Genomic DNA, 19,616 nt, shown 5'->3' on the forward strand with positions numbered 1-19,616 from the left:
ACAGCCCTGGCCTATTTTATAATTCTATTCTATTCTCCTTCTATTTTAATTGAGTTTATATTCAATTTTATTCTACCATAATTGTCTGCCCGTTAATGTCGCACCAAACGACCAAATCAAACTCCTTGTATGTATGTGTAAACTACTTGGCAATAAAGACCTTTCTGATTCTGACTCACTTACACCCCCCCACCCCCCCCCACACACACACACAAATGACAAGACGAGATTCAGGTGTCAACCTGAGTGTTTATTATTGTTGTTGTTGTTTTTTTTGTTTGTTGGGTACCTGGCATTTTCTGAATGGATGTTGGGTATACAAACCCCACCCGTTGGTTTTTGCATAGGTCTTGCCTGTCAATGGACCACCGTCCATTTTGGGGACGGAAAGAATTCAGTACATCACAAAAACCATGCAGAAATAGTGAAAGGCACGATCACCATAGATATCAGATACACCAATCTTTTTATATGTCTATATATTTCTTTTTTTTATGGGGGAAGGGGTGTCCTTGTTGAGATGTAACATGGGGGGGGGGGGGGGGGTGACCCCAAAGTGTTTTTTTTTAAGCTGCCATCATTTCAGGGCACAAAGCGAATAAAAGAAACAAAAAACTCCCCACTGACATTCATCCCCCATTCAGTTTTAAATATCATACTATGTGAACAATGTTCTAATAACTATAATATGGGAAAAATACTCTTTTTTTTCATGATACATTTACATGTCTTTTGTTTCATTATTTCCTTCCTAATCCCCACCACCCCACGCCTCACATCACACTAGACTAGCTCGACAGTCACGCCCACGCCTGGTGGCTACACACCCTCTTCCACCCTAAGACCACACCCATCAGGAATCACACACACACACACACACAAACTATACTCCGAACACAATACCTTTTCAGATTACATCGGTGAGACGGGTGACAGGGGAATGACAACAATAAGAGGACTGGGTTCGCAGCGGTGGATCAGCCACTGTGATGATCGTCAGTCACATACAAACACACACACAGGTCTCCTTCCTCCCACTAGAATGGTTTCTGTGCAAGACCTGTGACCCCAGAGGCACAACCAGTTAGGGTGGTAACTATACACTAGTAATTAGGGAAGAAATAGTGGAGATGAATATGTGTGTGCGTGTGTTATGACTCATCACGTAAGATTGATCCACTGCCTCATTCTGAGTATTCAACAGATTACACAGTCATCTTTAAAACTGCAACAGAAAAAAACAAATATAGAATATTCATAATTATATCATAAATTCATAGATATTCTGAATAAAACAATCATTTATAGAGGATAATTGGCAGTACTGTCTGGAAAATTGTAGTTTGTGATTGTGGGGGTAGGGGGGGGGGGACTCAGTACAACTATGTATCAACTGAATGAAACAGATAGGACTCTTCTGAAACAAATGGAAGGGGTCGTCACTCTGAGTCTGTCCCTCCTCCAGACCGACACACATAACATTACGCTCCTGTCACAATGTGTCAGCTGATGGTACCTGCCCTCCCTCCCGACGTGAGCTGTGTTGTTTCCACCATATGCCTCTAGAGGGCAGTGTTAGCCTATGGCACATAGATTCTGAGCCTAGTTCTGCCCTGCAAAGGAGGGGGGGAACTCAATATTTTGTTGAATTTAGTCATTTCTGCCATATTAAAGTAATGTTTTATCATCATATTACATCTTTATTACGTTGTGTCTCTGAGTAAAAACTAGGGTACATTTTGATCATAACAAAAGATGTTCTTTTCCTGAGTTTAACACTCAGTAACGGCTTTGTTCCTGTGTAGGGCAGAGGTTTTAGGGGGCATCTAAGTGCATACTGGAGGAGAGGGAAAGGACACCACTTTTGGCAATTGACACGTCCGTGGTTCCCTAGTCGGCAGAGACAGAGACGGGATTCTAATCAGTCACAATGGAGCGGCCTCCCCCAGTGGCTTCCACATCTAATGGAGCGTTATACAAACTGTACTTTAATATTTACAAGAGAAGTGAGCGTTATTTTATGTTTTTAAGTGTTTTTTTTTCTTTTAGCTTTTACGTGTCATCATTACACATTCTTTCACACGTGGACGATAAAAAAAAATTTAAAAGAGGGAAAAAAACTAAAAAAACTGCACACTGCACACTAAAACCTTCGACTCACAACAATGTATGACAGTGCAAACTTACATCCATGTCTCAAATAATTTACAAACATTTGTATATAATCATACACTTCAGCACCATTGTTTACTATTATTGTTGAATACATATCAGTAAGCTAGATCTTAGAAGTGGACACTGGTAGGAGGCTGGGTGTGCTAATGAGAGAGAGAGAGAGAGAGGATGGAGGATGTTGAGTTGAGAACAGAGCAAAAGGTTGTGTGTGTGTGTGTGTGTGTGTATGATATTAGGGTTGAATAGGGTAGTGAGTAACTTGTTTAAATGAAAGGGTTTGATACATGGATCCTCCAGTTCCACTCATCGTTTCAATAAAAGGGTTAATTCTCAGCACACGTCATGGTGTTTAATGGCTGCTGTGTGCCGGGCGCATTTCTCTTCTGCACTGATTCAAAAGGGGCTTGTGTTGTTCTCTCCACAGTGATCCCTTTTTACACGCGTTGGCTATTTCATAGCCTGCGTGACTCTTTCTCTCCTACTAGGAACAGGCTCTCCTTTGGTCGGGATGTTGGGCAGAGAGAGAGAGAGAGAGATGTTAGGCTCACTAAAGATAATGTAACAAACCAAAATAAAGAGTTGCCATCTATACCGCCCTGTACCTACTATAACCCTACAGGCAAGCTCCTGCCATAAACAATAAACAGCAACGATTATATTGTATGCCCCCAAGTAAAAGGTATTCTTTTAATCTGGCTGTCATCCCACTTCCTTAAGAACAGCCCGCTGATCTACTGCATATAGATGTGGTAACTCTTTGCAGATCAATGCTTGTCATGTTTGCGCTCACAGCATAGACACGGCCGGGCCGCTGACACACGGTTTCCTGTCTCACAAGGCTGGCCAACTCTGTTGTGTTCTGCCACGCTAAGCACGTGTTTGTACCGTCCTCTCTACGAAGAGAGGACAACAAGTTTAGAGTTTATGGCCTTGAAACAGTTTGATATGATGCTGTGCTGATGCAAGCAAAGTCACTGAATTGGGAGAGCTAGCTTAAAGGCTGCACATGGGACTATGCTACACTTGACCTCCTTTCTGTTTTCACTATCGTCCTGTAAGAAGGACTAATTCATTTCCCCCCCCCCCCATCTTTTACTCCACCGGGCAAACAGACTACTGACAGAAAGACTAAATTATCACATGAGCATACACAAAAAGCACCTTAAGTGACTTGCACACCACACCAGCACACTTAAACACACAGCAGCTACTGTATGATCATTTCTTTTTTATATTTTATCTGCTGTTTTTTTTTGTTTTTTTTTACCCTGTATTGTATAGATTGTTGTGTATTTTTGTACTATGGTTGAGGAGCCGGGAAAAACAAGCACTTCATGTTAAAAAAGCGGTGACAATAAAATAAACTTTCATTTGGTTTGTTCATCCTCTCAACATCCCGGCATACGACATACGACCCTCTGTAACCTTCAAGAACGCAATGAGACGTTTTCTTTGGAGAGATTCCAAAGCCTTGGCTTTTCCTGTGTTCTCTCGTGCGCTAGTCGTCCCTAAAGGGAAGCCTGTTCCTCCAGACAGAGAGAGCCCGCTGTGTTTTCATTCTTTCTAATCACTATCTTGTACACCTAACAGGGGATTCCAAGGGTTAAATGGATGAGTGGAATCAAGAAAAGACATGCTTTAGGGGTGAAAGAAGAGTGATTTTTTTCACTCAGAAGGGAGAAAAAGTGTATAAAACTAAACTTTTTTTTTGTTGTTTTGCACATGTTTCAGTAAGTAAGTACAACTTTTTATAAATGTTTTTTGGAGTTTTGTTTATAATTGTTAGGATACTGTTTTGTCTGACTTTCTTTAAGAGGGTTTTGTTTAATAAAAGCTTGGGGCAACGTAAGGTAGCATGTGGGATCCACTTGTGTCTAAAGCCTCTAGTCTAGGCTACCTGTGTCTGCCTGTTTGATAAATGTATAGTGTGTAGCATGTAACCTCTTCCTATAGGTGTGTGTTCAGTTCTGTGTGTTGTTGGGTTTTGTACACAGTAAATTTCGCAGAGTAAATTTGACTGAAACTGAGTACATTTTACTCAAAACTGAGTAAAGTTTTACTCAGTTTGAGTCAAATTAACTCTGTGAAATGTACTGTGTACTACGAATGCCCTCTGAGTGAACGTCGCCCCCCGGTGGCGGGGAGAGCTCAGTGGCAGAAGTGGCGCTGGCTGGGCTGCTGCAGGAAGCTGGTTCTGGCGTGGCCCGCGTGGCGAGGGACCTGCTCCCTGGTGGTGCGGTTCTGGCGCTGGATGCGGTTGCGGCCCAGGTGGCGCCTCTCGGTGCGCGCCTTGCCGCGCTGCACCCTGGCCATCTGGGTGACCTTGGCCAGAGCTCCGGCCTGCGCGGTTACCCCGCGGGTCACCCTGGTGGGCATGGTGCCGTGGGCGGCTACCGGGACGGAGGCCGGTTCGGTCACCCTGCTGATGGAGACAGATAGGGGATGGGGGGGGGAAGAAACAACGATTACAGACAGAAAGAAGAGAAGGTTCTGGTGAAACCTGTGTGGAGCGTCGATCGCGTCTCACCTCATGCTACTCGCCAGGCTAATGATGCTCTCCTCTCCCACTACAGACAGGCTGCTGTTGGAGAGCATGGACAGGTTGCCGGGGGAGACGTAGACGGACATGCTGGGGTGCTCTATGAGCAGGTCCTCCATGGGGCTGTTCTCGATCGTGGCTCCCTCTGCAGTGAAACAGGGGGGAGGGGTGACAAACCAGCTCTCATCCATGCAGCCTCTCTCTGAGCCCGCCCTACTACCGCTACCCCCACTGCCTCCACACTCACTCCCAGAGCCGGGGGAGGACACAGGCGGGGTGGACAGCCTGGCCCGCCTGGGGAGGTGGGCTAACGGGCTAACGCCGGAACAGGAAAGGGGGTCTGACAACGCCTCCCGCGCCCGACCTTTATGCGTCCTGCGGCGCTTGTGAGGCGGGTGCGGAACGGGGCTCTCGGTCCTCGTAGGCGTGTCGGGACGATTTGATTGGTCGTCGTTGTTGTCTGGGAATGATTGCGCTACGGGCGGAGCCTCCGTCTCGCCCTCGGCGTTCGCCGCAGGACAGGCTGCTCCCCCTGAGCGCATGGCGGGCCGGGGTGGGATCAGGGACAGGTTTGGCCAATGACGGATAGATGTTTATGGGTCAGGAGGGTGGGAGTTTGCGAAGACGATGATGCAGAGGGGGTAGGTTTGTATAAAAGCCATGCAATAAAGTAAGGACAATTGGGGGGGGCGGGGGCACATACGCACGCGCACACACACACCAGTGTGGGAAATACGAGGGTGTTTAAATAAAATCGGGGGGGGGGGGGGGGAGGGGGGGAGCAGAGGGGGGAGGGGTGAGGAAACAACACAGAAAATAAAGAATAAGAATCATATCATTAGTTGTGTTGAACCTCGAAGCTGATGGTTGTGTGTCAGTGACATAAAGCTCACACAGACTCTGCTGCCTGAAGGGTATCCCTATGGGGGGGGGGGGGGGGGTAGGAGGCGGGCTTAAATCATTTGGTTGACTTTTGCATGGACTCAGAAACAAATTTCTACACTGTCGCCATTGACCACATTCACGCGCCGGCCCTTTTGCTCTCACGTCATGCTCGGGTTGGGAATATTGTGGAAAAGGAAGAAAACCCAACCCGAGCAAAATGGCAGCTGTGTGAATACGGTCAATGGGCTTCGTCTGAGATCATAAACAAGGTGGATGGAGCAGAAGATAAACAAGCCTGTTCCATCTTCCTGAAGGACAAACGTACATACAAGGTTTATGGCAGCCATGGGATTAAAACACCAGTCTACCCGTGGTTATTCTCTCCTAACAACATCTTCACCCTACTGCAACGTACCACCCGCCTTTAGCAATCAAATGTTAGTCCTCCACAACCTTCACTGACTCCCAATAAAATACCAGGCAGGCACACGGAAATACCTTCACAGCAGCCTAAACCCTTTGAACCATTTCCTACCCACTCCATCTATTCTATTCTAGTGCTGCACCAACCCCTCCCCCTGCGCCCTCCTGGTCGTGAAGGGGGGACTCACCGGGTAGATTGACCAGCATCCAGCCCTCCTCGTCGGCCTCTGTCATACAGGGGTTGGGTCCCTTCAGCTCCGCGGCCACCTCCTCCACCTCCCCGAATAGCAGGTTGCTCAGACGCTGAAACATGGCTACTCCTGCTCTCTGGTCTGTCGTCGATAAGGGGTCGGGGGTCAGGCGGTCGATGACTCAGGTGCTTGCGTCTTTGTCGTCCTCAAAGCGGATAAAAGCTGTAGCTGCCTTTGAAGTGACTTGTTTGTCTTTAGTTGTTACTCGTTGCTTATTTGTCTTTAATACTTTTGTCTACTGGTTTCTTACGTCTCTTTTTCACTTGAAGCCCTTCGCTGGTTTGCTTGGTGTTTGACTTGGTCACTGGAGTGGATGGAGCTTTCAGTAGTGCAAATGTAAGGTTCACTTGGTTTAGAGCAAAGGCCTGCAAGGACATAAGATGGAGAGAGAGAGAGATAAAGAAAGAGAGAGAGGGGGGAGGCTGTGGTCAGAACGGAGAAGGTCAGGTGGTTCATTGTCAGCAGACCTTTTGTTAAAGGGGCATTTTGCTGATTTCTTAAACCTGAATCCTGTGTTCTGCTGTGGAGAGGACATGTCCTTTACCAATGTGTTGAGTGTCTCCAGTGTCGGCCCCCTGAGAAACCCAGCCGGATGACGTCACCTGGTGGAGAGCACTGGTGAACTGCAGAGGCTATTTCCTGAACTATTTTCAACAAGAGAAAGTTGTGGACACAGTGTTCTGCAGTGTTCTCTAGAGGTCTCTGTGTTCCCTAGAGGTCTGCTCTCTGGTAGTTTCCCAGGGGGGGCGATGTGGCTGAGCTCTCTCTCACTTGTCACAACAGATAATCGCTGGGAATGGTGGGTTTCAGGTTAATAAAGATGGACTAAATGCCCCTCTAAGTGTTCTGCAGTGTTCTGCTTCCCTACCCAAGCTTCGAAATGCATGCACCATCACATACAGGAACATCAAAACAGTCAGTGCACCAGCTCTGACCAACCTGCTAACCATCCACCTGGCTTCAGCTCCCCCCAGCACCCAGGTGGATGGTCTGACTGCCCACTACAACTCCGCCTTATCCCGCAGCTTGGACTCTCTTGCCCCCATCAAAACTCGGACTGTCACCTACACCCGTCCTGCCCCTTGGTTCACCACTGAACTTCGCTCCCTGAAGGCTGTCGGTCGCCAATTGGAGAGGCTCCATAAAAGATCTGGCCTCACTGTCCACCTCGAGGCTTATAAGGACCATGTGCAGACCTACAAGCTAGCTCTCTCCAAGGCCAAAACAAAATACTATTCCACCCTCATCGGTAACCAGCAAAACCACCCCAGGATACTCTTCTCCACCATCAACCGGCTACTCCGCCCCCTCGATCCCCCCCGCCCATCTGGTGCCCACAACCTCTGCTCCAGGTTCCTTGTTTTCTTCCAGGACAAGGTTAACACAATCTACCAGCAGCTAGTGGTGCCCCCCTCCTCCCCCTCACCTGCTCTTCCTCCTGGGTGTCCCCCCCAATGCAGCCTCTCCTCCGTCTCCCCGGTGGATGGTCCTCAAGTTGCCAAGCTTCAGCCAAAGCCTCCACTTGTTTACTCGACCCCATGCCTACTACCCTGGTCATGATCCGCTTCCCTGCTCTCTGCCCCACCATGGTCAACAATCATCAACTCCTCACTTAAGCCTGGTCTCGTCCCCTCCTGCTTTAAAACAGCCTCTGTCACTCCCATCCTCAAGAAGCCCGGCCTCGACCCAGATGAGCTAAACAACTACCGTCCAATCTCCAACCTTCCTTTCCTCAGTAAAATCTTGGAAAGAGCAGTGGCCGCCCAACTCCAACAATACATGTCCAACCATGAGCTCTATGAGCCTTTTCAATCCGGCTTCAGAACTCACCACAGCACAGAGACCGCGCTCGTCAAAATCACCAACGACCTCCTCCTTGCAGCTGACTCTGACCACATCAACATCCTCATCCTCCTGGACCTTTCTGCAGCCTTCGACACAGTCTCCCATTCTATCCTCCTCAACCGCTTATCCGACAACCTTGGCATCACTGGCTCAGCACTCTCCTGGTTTCAATCCTACCTCACCACCCGGACACAGTTTATCACCATCGGCGATTCCAGTGCCACCTCGGCCCCAGTCAACCAAGGTGTCCCCCAAGGTTCTGTACTTGGCCCAATTCTCTTCACCATTTACATGCTCCCCCTCGGTCAGATTATACGCCTCCATGGCCTCAGCTTCCACTCCTACGCCGACGACACACAACTCTACCTCTCCACCAAACCATCCACCCAGCTCCCCCCACGCTCCCTTGTCAACTGCCTTCATGAAATAAAAACCTGGATATCATCTAACCTTCTCAAACTCAACAACAATAAAACTGAGCTCATGGTTGTGGCTCCCAAGGCCCTGCTCCGGAAGGTTGGGGATCTCACCCTCGACATAGACGGCTGCTCCATCTGCCCCTCCCCAAAGGTCCGCAACCTGGGCGTTATCCTGGACTCTACCCTTTCCTACCAAGCCCATGTCAGTTCCGTCACCAAATCCGCCTTCTTCCATCTCAGAAATATCTCCAGACTCCGACCCTCACTTTCTGACTCCACAGCGGAGACCCTCATCCATGCCTTCGTCACCTCCCGCCTGGACTACTGCAACGGGGTCCTGTCCGGGGTCCCAAGCAAAACCCTGGACAGGCTCCAGTATGTTAAAAATTCAGCTGCCAGGGTTCTAACCCGCACCAAACCCTGGCAGCACATCACCCCCACCCTCATCCACCTCCACTGGCTCCCCATCAAATCCTGCATCACCTAAAAAACCCTCCTGCTCACCTACAAATTTCTCCACGCTCTGGCACCTCAGTACCTCACTGACCTCCTCCACCTACACTCAGTCACGGTCCCTGAGATCCATGGACACTGGTCAGCTCTCTATCCCCGAGAACCATACTGCGGACCTTCGGGGACAGAGCTTTCAGTGTGGCAGCTCCCACCCTCTGGAACTCCCTCCCTGCAGAACTCCGCAATGCCCCAACTCGACTCATTCAAAAAACTGCTAAAAAAAAAAAAAAAAAAAAACGTAAAAAGAATTCTCAAAACCCACCTCTTCAACTTGGCCTTTAACCCCTAATTTCTCACTTTTTATGTTGTGTCTGTCCACTATGTTTGTTACTTTTGTTATTTCCCCCCCTATGTAAAGCGACCTTGGGTCTTTTGAAAGGCGCTATATAAAATGAAGCTATTATTATTATTAAGCATCACAGTTCAAATGGTTCTCGCAGGGCTGATGGCACCGACCAACAACAGCTCTGTTTCAAGACAAACAGCGTGGCTTCTGGCTTGATCACTGAGCTGAAGAAGACAGCATCAACGATTTGCTTGGAACCAAATACAAGAAGTCCCATTTGTTTCCCTTTACGTGGGAGTGACTTTGTCACAGCTTGCCTATTCTCAGAAACATGGCATTCATCCAACAGTTTATTATGCTGAGAATAAAGCAGACCGTGGAAATCACTTACTTTCCCAAGAACAATGTGAAAATAAACTTTAAACAGAACTTTCCATTTCCAGCATCTTCTTTTTGTCATTGGCTGTCAGACCAGTTCTGTTAGTGTGGTCTAACGCGGCATCTAACCATGCCTGCTGTACTTCAACTGTATCTGAGTGGTTCTCCTGCCCCCTGGGGAATATGACTTTTAGCCTTTATCTTATTTTCATACCAGCGCTCGGTTTCCTATGCTTTTGTTTGTTGTTGTTGTTGTTGTTGTTGTTGTTGTTGTTGTTGTTGTTGTTGTTGTTGTTGTTGTTGTTGTTGTTGTTGTTCTTAGCTCTATTTATTTTAATTTAAAACAAATCTTATGTACCTTGATACTATTGCTACCATGTATGTATATATATGTGTTTCATTACAAGGTTTATTTCTCTTCCACAGCGAAGTCTTTCTTTACAGAAGTGATCCTAAAGCTATCCTAAAACTGTATTTTCCCAGTCTCAAAAATCACCGCCAACTCGACACATGACAAAATTCCCCCTACACACCTGAAAGCCGTAAATCAACTTGCCGGCTCTTTCCACAGCGAAACGGTAGGCAAGGCACCCTGGTCTAGAAATGCAGGCTTCAATCTATCTGTTGTTTAGTCTATCTGTTCAGTAGTGCTCAGCACTGTTTCGCACAATGACCTCTTCTGAGAGAATTGTTGAATATATAATGTTTGATTATGACATCATACTGTGACATCACAAATGTTCTAGAATGTTCTATTATGATATCATACTGTGACATCACGAATGTTCTAGAATGTTCTATTATGACAAATAAGACGGTTCAATAACTTTATCTAAATCCAATCAATATTCCTTTTTTTTTTTTATCCACTTTTTCTCCCATTTTTCTATATTTTCTCCCATCCCAATTTCGTATCATCCAATTCAACCCTCCCCTGTCACGAACGCTGTTTCTTGCCTCCCACAAGCCGGCTGCAATGTGGACTAAGTCATACATAGCACAAGTCCCCTCCGGTACTTGAGGTAACAGCAGTCGCATCTTTTCACCTGCGCAGCTCGATCCCTCATTGGCGAGGAGTAACGCGTGGGAGGCTCACGCTGCCCCCGACACTTCCTGATTCTACTACGCAGGCGCACCAACCGACCTGTAGGAGTCGCTGTCCACAACGCCCGATCCCCACCCATCAGCTTCCCACCCCCTAATACGGCCAATGTGTATTAGTATGAACGACCAGCTAAACTGAAAGCAATGTGGAGCGCTGGGCTCGAACAGGCGAGCCCAGCGTCTCCGCATTCGTGGCGAGCGCCTTGCCCACTACGCCATGTAGCCGCCCAATCCAATCAATATTCCTAATGCCGTTTCAATGTAAGGTTATAAAAATAAACATAAACATTCATATAATACAATAACCTAAATATATAGCTTTGGCTCCTCTACACCAATTATTGCCTGTTCTATTCTCCATCCATCTATCATCCATAGCAACACTATATTATCACTGACATCCAGTTGGGGGATCCTTTGAACAGCCCATCTGAGGTTTCTCTCCTCCATGTGCCCCCCCCCCCATTGCTAGGTTTTTAGTGAGCCGTTCCTTATCTTCATTGGGGAGTCTGGGAGTGTTGCATATTTGGATTTAATGGTGGTTTTTGTTCTTGATCCAATGTGATGTTTCTTCTTAACTTGTATGGCCCATGGGGACAATTCCATGTGATCTTGGGCTCTACAAATACATTTGATTTGATTTGGTCTGACATCTTTCCTCTTAGGTCAGTAGGGGTTGTGGAATCTCAATCTCGAGTCTTGCAAAGTGTGTATACCTGTAGCCCTATGAGGCCTGTAGCAGAGAACTTCATCACTTTTTGGTGATGTCACCGAGGATGCGAATAGTGTGTGTCTGACTCTCACTTAACATGCACTGACTACAACGTACAACGTATGGCGTATATCATGCCAGTTAGGGTACCTTATGTATACTGCACCTGTGCATACTGTATACTTTACTTACTCATAGCATATATTCCGATTCTAAGTGTTATTGACCATATTTATTGTAATGTATAATATAACTGATAGGGCTTATATTCAGAGTTAATTATATTGTTTACACTGCTTTTTTTTACTTTTATACTGTAGGGCCTACTATCATTTTATTGCCTGTATTTATGTATTCTACTATTACCATGCCCATACCTGTACCTCCCCTCCTCCACTCCCCTGTGCTACTATGATGCCGGGATGTCCCCAAGGGGATCAATAAAGGAATATCTTATCTATGCATACGATCTGTGTGGTCACACCAGTAAAAATGCTATTCAGGTCTGTTTGCCAGGATGTAAGATGGTACCCACAGTCCGGCTCCAACGTAGTGATACTGTACTTCAAGTAGAACCACTGCATTGGGAAACACATTGGCAAGAAGAAGAGCATCCAGCTCTGTAGTAATGAAGGAAATAAGATTAGAGCCAGGAAACTGCTGTTACCATGTAAGGAGTTTGGTGGGGAAGGAACAATGGCATTGTTACCCCTCCCCCTCTAAATTTGCTTAACCAATCAGCAAACTCTTCGGACAGATGGACAGGCCGGGCCGGCGAACAGACGCGAGAGGGTAGGATGTGATACAAAGACACAGCGACAATAGACCAATAGAAAGAGTGGACCGACAGAACAAATAAAGACAGAGTGGACTGTGGCTAGGGGGTCATGGCTAGAAGGTATCCACGTTGCGTTGAACTGATCTTTCACCTTAAAAAGGTTCAATTAGATTAGATTAGATTCAAATGTATTGTCATTATACAGCACACGTGCAGTACAACAAAATTATGTTTGGCATCCAACCAGAGTGCAAATGTAGCAGTAAAGTGTAACAGCAATATACAATGTACAGGTGATTAAACTGGGTATAAAATATATAAATTAGTACTATTGAGTGTAGTGCTAATCAGATGTATACAGAGTTGTAGTATAATATGGACAGTGATACAGGTGTAAAGATAGTATGGTAGTAGTCATACTGGCCAGCAGCGTAACTAGTAAGAGTAGGATATGTACAGTATGGTCTTGTATAAACATAACCTAACCTTTTGTGATCGTCAAAGATATGACTTTAACGATAGCCACGATCCTATGGTGGCAGGTGCCTGACCTAAATCTGATGATGATGTAATGTTGCACAGATGTTTCAACGTCCAGGGGTTATTATGATGACAGACACACAAACCGGCCAATCACGATCAATGTCTATTTGTGTGTATGTGTGTGTCATCTTGCAACTCCAGGAACATATTGGACACAGAGAACTGGACATATCATTCCCCTGGACAGTCTGTTTATTTCCCACTAGTAAACGCTAGTTGGATCATGCTGGGGAACACTGAGTTACACGGATTTATTGCACCATGTGCATTCCAGAATGGAACACGAGGGAGACAGTGAGATAAAGAGTCAAATATACACATGGACAGAGAAGGAGAGAGAGAGAGAGAGAGAGAGAGAGAGGAGAGAGAGAGAGAGAGAGAGAGAGAGAGAGAGAGAGAGAGAGAGAGAGAGAGAGAGAGAGAGGAGAGAGAGAGAGAGAGAGAGAGAGAGAGAGAGAGAGAGAGAGAGAGAGGAGAGAGAGAGAGAGAGAGAGAGAGAGAGAGAGAGAGAGAGAGAGAGAGAGAGAGAGAGAGAGAGAGAGAGAGAGAGATAGTGACTGAAGAACAACAATGTCTGAGATCTGTGTGATCTGGTGTGTGGTTACAGATTAGAGTAAAGATATTTTTAGAACTGAACATTCAGTGAGAGCTATAGTCACCTTATTTTGTCCTGCCCAGTTTTGCTGTTTATATTTCTGGTTGCTGAACTTCACGATGAAGATGCTGGCTAGTGGAGATATTAACTGAATAAATAATACATCTACGTGGACAAAACTGCTTAGCTGGCTCGTTCTCCTTGTAGCAAAGATAATTGTGAAGAAAGTGACTTGCTGTTTTTTATAAAAAATATTGCCTATCCCTTTGTAGATACTGTGTCACTCGCAGGTGGGAAGTTGGATTACTGAAGCAGCAAGTTACTGGTGTCCTTGTTGCATAGAAACATAAGGTGAATAGAGTTCTATAATTACAAAACCGAATTCTGAGGAAACGTTTGAAAAAAACCCTCAACTTGAAGGATTAAATCTACAAGAATCAACATTGATTAATTTGATTAATTGGAGTGTGTGTGTGTGTCCTAGGGCTGACCCCTATTAGTCGAATAGTCGACTAATCGGTCGAAAGGAGCCGTAGTCGACTGCCAACCTCTTAGTCGAATAAAAAAATATATATACAAAAAAAGAATTATTAATATTTTTTTTTGTATCATTCTTTCCAAAAGAAAATAGGCCTAAAAGCGTGGCTAACGCTAATGGCACGCATACCAGAGGCTAACTGCCTAAGAAAACAGGCACAGAGGCACTGAAAGAGGATTTCACCCATCTAATGAACACACTAGACTAGACAAATATCAAGATGTATCCATCAGTGGACCAATTGCATGCTTTTGCAGAGGACAAGAAGCCTTCAGTCGACTCCTTCAGATATTAAGCACCCCCACAGCCCAAATGGAATGATACATTACAAAACAGAATTCTACACGCAAAAAAATATATTATACTTTTTATTTTTTATTTTTATAGTCGACTAATAGTCGACTATCGGCAAATTTCGTCCAATCATAGTCGACTATCCAAATCCTTAGTCGGGGACAGCCCTAGTGTGTCCCATATCAAAATAAGCTTTCCTTTTTAAAAAGACCACCACCCTGAAAATATATCATTTGAAATACAACATGATACTCCTAATTGAAGGAGCGAAACATCCCCATCCTTACCGAAGAAGAGAGAAGAATAACAGATCAGGTATGTAAGTAACAGGGGGGAGCATGAAGGTAGAATAACTGTGTTAGAGGTGATTTATGCAGGAAGATGAAGGGAATGTATTCACAGAAGCCTATTTGGAAGTTGACACTCCCTGATTGTTTGGATGGTAGCCATGGTGGCAGTGACACCTGGGCCACAAGGGGACATGGCCTCAGCTGTAAGGACACACATACATGCACACATACTGTACACACGCACGCACACACAAACAAACTTTTTTTTGTGTGTGAGGGAGAGAAAGAAAGAAAGAGAGGGGATGGGTGAGAGAGAAGGGGCACCCACAGTAGGGAGGCAGCCAAGGTGAACACCTCTCTCTCACACTATTTAAACCGTTTCATTATCATCATTATCAAAGCAGGCTTTCTGCTGTTTTTTAATAAACACTGAATAAACACAAGTTCCTTCTGATTCAGCCTTGTGTCGTGCTGTAAAGAAATGCTCATGGTTGGTGGGTATCATTATTCTAGTGGTAGTACACAGGACACTAGGAGGTGGTTACGTGGTGCTGAGGTCCCACCCTGACCACGGGGGATGTTTTTCAGACATTCCTCCAGTCCCAGACAAAGACAAGTCATAAGGCCATGACGGCTAAGCAAATGAGAAGTCCTCAGAGCTACTTTGCATTCTTATAAGTGCAAGTGCAAACAAACAGTGATAGTAATGTATTGTTTGTTTTTTTAGGAGCATCTTGCCCGGCGGGGACTGCAGCTGAAAAGAAACTGGCTGGCTAAAACTGCCACAGAAATGTTTATCAATGTGAATTGTCTCTGTAAGTAAATGAAAATAAAATGAAAATAGAGAAACTGGGGTGGATTGTGTTGCTTTCTTGCCCCATTCACCAGTTGCATGTAAGTAAGTAAGTAAGTACATGCATGCGCACGCACACACACACACCATTAAAGGAGTGCCACTTACCACTTCTTTGATAAGGCAATTTATCAGTTTGTTGCACAGTAGGCACATCAGTTCTATGTCTCTGGTATAAATATAACCAGCCGGTAATAATAACAAACAACAACAAATAATAGACTCTGATATAACGCATACAAGGAACCATCCCAGGGAAACCCATTAAAACCAATACTCCCATCAGGCTGCTATGTTGTAAGACATGTCATCATGTGATGTAGGCTACCTACCACGCTTGTTGTGTTCACAACATCATCAGAACGGCCGTGTGGTGCCAGGCAGCTGCACTGATCAATTCCACTATAGTAAAAAAAAACGTCCTTTAGAGTAAAATCGATTAGGTGTTGCCTGAGGGAACCGATCAATGAACCTGTGTCCACCAACCTGTTATTGAGACCATATTGGCCCGGTAATATTTGGCATGGCAATTGCAATTTCATATTGAAGGTATTAGAGCGGTATAGAAACCCTGTGTGGACTAGCTTTACTTCAAGGCAGAATGAAGACACGTAAAGGGCAAGACTGTGTGGGGCATGATCAGTGGTGGAAAGTAAATAAAGTACATATTTTTACTCAAGTAAACATTTTTGCTACTTTACTTTACATGAGTATTTTCATTTTAGGGAACTTTATACTTTTACTCCACTACATTTCAAAGGAGATAGTGTACTTTTTACTCCACTACGTTAATCTGAACCCATCAGTTACTAGATTTTGCATAGAAAACAGGGCATTTTTTTTTGGAAGATTATATACTTTCACATTTGAAGCCTGTCAACTTCCAGAGGATGTAATCAGAGCAGCATAACTGGACCACATACCACTTTAACCAGAGCAGCATAACGGGACCACACAACACTTTAACATAACCTTTAGAGGTCAATGGATTGAGGATTGAACGCTCCCAAGCACTGGAATACACAAAATGTAGAATACATACTTTTACTTTAGATACGTACTGTAAGTACATTCAATAGCAAATACTTCTCTGCTTTTACTGAATTAGAATTTGAATGGAGGACTTTTACTTTGACCAGGGTACTCATTTATCTGGGTATTTCTACTCTTACAGGGAAAGGAACTGTGTACTTCTTCCACCACTGGACATAAAGGTTCTGCTCAGAATGAAAAACCTATAGATTGATAGAATACCTTACATTATTAGTTATACGTATAGGCTACAATTAAATACAAGTAACAAATGGAGGACGCCACGGAAAGCTCTGGCCCGTAAGGTCCCTTTAAAGTGGGAGGGGCCGGGGAGATGGGAGGGGAAAGGCAAAATAAAAACAAGACGCTCATGACGACATGTTGTGACGTCACAGGCGCTGCGAAAGTCGGCCCAGCCTCCCGAGGCGACCAGGAGAAAAAAAAAGAAAAAAGAAAAAAAATAGAGGGGAACATTTGGAATGTAAAATACATCAAAGTAATATCTTCATAGCACTGTACGGAATGGGTATACCGAATGAGAAGGATTATAAGTGATTGTTTTCTATGGTAATAATAATAATGGCTTCGCTTGGAGTGAAAAGCCCTTGACATAATTATCATGAGAGGGGGAAAATGTAAATGAAAAGAAAAAAAAGGTCCGAGCAAGCAATGTTTACACTCGAAATGCTGCAAGATACGCTGAGATCATTAGAGGTGGCAAAATAAGAGCTATTCGAGCTGAGCGACAAAGAGTCTTTGTTTCAGGTTATTATAGACATGAATGATCCGTGTAATAAGCTGTCGGCACAGCCGAGGGGTCAACGCAATGACAGTTTGGCTCAGCAGCGGAGGAGGACCACATACAAAAGACGTCGAGTACATCATATATCTTTGTAAAGATGAATGGTATTAAACGGATAATAGCCAATGCGTGTCAATGCTATTATGAACTCGCTGTAGAGCCTGCCCTACATCAACACCCGCCACCACTGTAGAAAAGATAATAACATCGGCCATCTCTAGACGATTCAACATTTGGTGCAATTTATTTAACACACAATGGCTGTGTCGTCGTATGTAGGCTATATGGATGTCGTTTTGGGGGAATATAGGACGTCGAAGCGTCGAACCAGTTGGGTTGTGCAACACAGCTTTCCAATCTAACCATGACCTATTACACGGACATATGATGCACAACAACAACCTAGAATGTATACAGACACAACATAAAATGTAATGTAACAATCCCGTCATAATAACGATTCTGTTTCCACAATCTCGATTATGACTCAAGCCCGATTACCATTATGCAGATATGAGGAATGCACCATATTCTATCAATAGGCAGGGAACAGCTGTACAGTATAGGTATAGCTTATAGCCTATTTTATAACCATAAACACTCCCAAGTACCAAACTCAAGCAAAGAAAACCATATCTTACCTGCCTTTGCGATTTAATTCAAGTTGTAAACGAGATCACACACACAGTAGAAACGACAATTCTTAAAGCATAGCTTTAGGTAGCCTTAGGTGAGGTAGTTAAAACACTATAATAATTAAAAAAAAATAAAAGGCTTAATTTCTTCTTAGAAGAAGGTCTTTACACTGCTGTGTCAGATTAAAACATCTGCAGCTTTCCCTCTTATTCTATCTCCCCCCTGCAGAATATCCTTGTGTTTATTGCTGCCTCCAGCTGATCCACGGATCAGAATGTAGAACATACAAAACAGCTGATTGTGAGATCACAATACTCTCGGTGACGCCCATCGCCCCGCCCACGGCAGGCACTGGCCAATCAGAATATTACACAGGATGCGAGCCGAGCCTCTTGGTAACAGGGTGGGGGTTGGGCACAATGTGAGCTGTCAACCTGCACCCAGATGGAAATGGTGACTTTGCTCCCGACTCTGATCCCTGATCAGCCCTCTTGTCCCGCTCCTGACTGCTCTACGTTTCAACTGGGGGAGGGTAAACTGACTCTGGGTCTGCGTGCCCTTATAGCTCCAACTAAAGGCCTGCTGAAACAAGGAGAAGTGAAGGTCTGTTGACAGAACTCTTATCGAACTATCAACCTCACGCCTAATTAGAGACAGAACCCATAGACAGAGGGGCTTTAAGCTACAGATAGTTTAATGTTCTCATCCTTCTGTATTGAACTGTCTTGACTCTTGTCCCCTCTCTGTTCCAATTAGTCACTGTACACAAATGGTCTTCTATTATATTCCATGGACATTTTGAAGAGGTGACAGAATGTCTTAAACATCATGTACAACACAAATATAGCACATCAGTGTTACAATGCAAGAAATGAGTATTACTTAAATTCATATTCCTAAAAACGTTCATCACAGTATCTGTCCTCTTATGACACAGAGAAGGTCACCTACTAAAGTTGGTGATAACACCATTAATGGACAAATACATGATTGTCACAATCTACAATAAGGATTCATTATCTACAGTGTCCCAGTCAAGTGACAATTTGTAAATAGTCCTCTCTCCCCTCCCCCTCACCATCCCTCCTTTCACCCTCCTCCTCTCCCAGCTGGGAGGGCCTTGAGTGCCACTCCACATAGACAAACCAATCGGAATCGGTGCTGTCTGAATGCAGCATTTCGCTAGCCAATGAGAGGCGGAAGAGTTTTGAAAGCCTTGGTGGTCACTTTATAAAGCTGGGAACGAGGTTATGGTCACTTCCAACTCAACAGTGCCCACAGGCCACAGCCCATCATGCTCCGTCCCACTACTACTACTCACATCATGCAAATGCGAGACCATCGTAAATTTTTTTTTAAATTTTATTTATCCTTTATCTATCCAGGAAAGTCCCATTGAGTTACAAGATCTCTTCTTCCAGGGAGTCCTGAATGACTGGGTGTGTGTAGTAGTAGGCTATGTTGACATCCACATACTGCTGCCTGCCTCAGGTGTCAACCTCTAGTGAGTCTATCAGAATCAGAAAGGTCTTTATTGCCAAGTAAGTTTGCACATACAAGGAATTTGTTTTGTTTGGTGCGACATTAACAGACAAGTAAGGTAGAATAAAGACAAACACTTTGAGTGCCACTCACGAGATATCTCGGGTTTTTAATAGTGACGTTGAATGCCACTCACGAGATTTCTCGGAATTTTTTTATTTTTTATTTTTTAGCGATCTGAAA

At 44.8% G+C, this 19,616-nt stretch overlaps 1 protein-coding gene across 3 annotated transcripts; it reads right to left on the reverse strand.

Moving 5' to 3' along the window:
• Positions 1-247: 247 nt before the first annotated feature.
• tp53inp2b (tumor protein p53 inducible nuclear protein 2b) lies at positions 248-18,147 on the reverse strand. Of its 3 annotated transcripts, none has more exons than XM_084333703.1 (4): positions 17,901-18,147; positions 6,211-6,638; positions 4,703-5,246; positions 248-4,597 (listed from the first exon to the last, which is right to left on the reverse strand). In XM_084333703.1, the coding sequence occupies exons 2-4, from the start codon at positions 6,332-6,334 to the stop codon at positions 4,324-4,326; spliced, it is 942 nt and encodes a 313-aa protein (XP_084189829.1). In that variant the 5' UTR covers positions 6,335-6,638; positions 17,901-18,147; the 3' UTR covers positions 248-4,323. The 3 variants fall into 3 exon arrangements, with proteins under 3 accessions (XP_084189829.1, XP_084189830.1, XP_084189828.1); XM_084333704.1 differs by having other exon boundaries at positions 4,703-4,859; positions 17,897-18,147; XM_084333702.1 differs by having other exon boundaries at positions 17,897-18,147.
• Between the last annotated feature and the right edge of the window lie 1,469 nt (positions 18,148-19,616).

Source organism: Notolepis coatsorum (genome assembly GCF_963971535.1).
Source record: "Notolepis coatsorum genome assembly, chromosome: 17".
NCBI lineage: Eukaryota > Metazoa > Chordata > Actinopteri > Aulopiformes > Paralepididae > Notolepis > Notolepis coatsorum.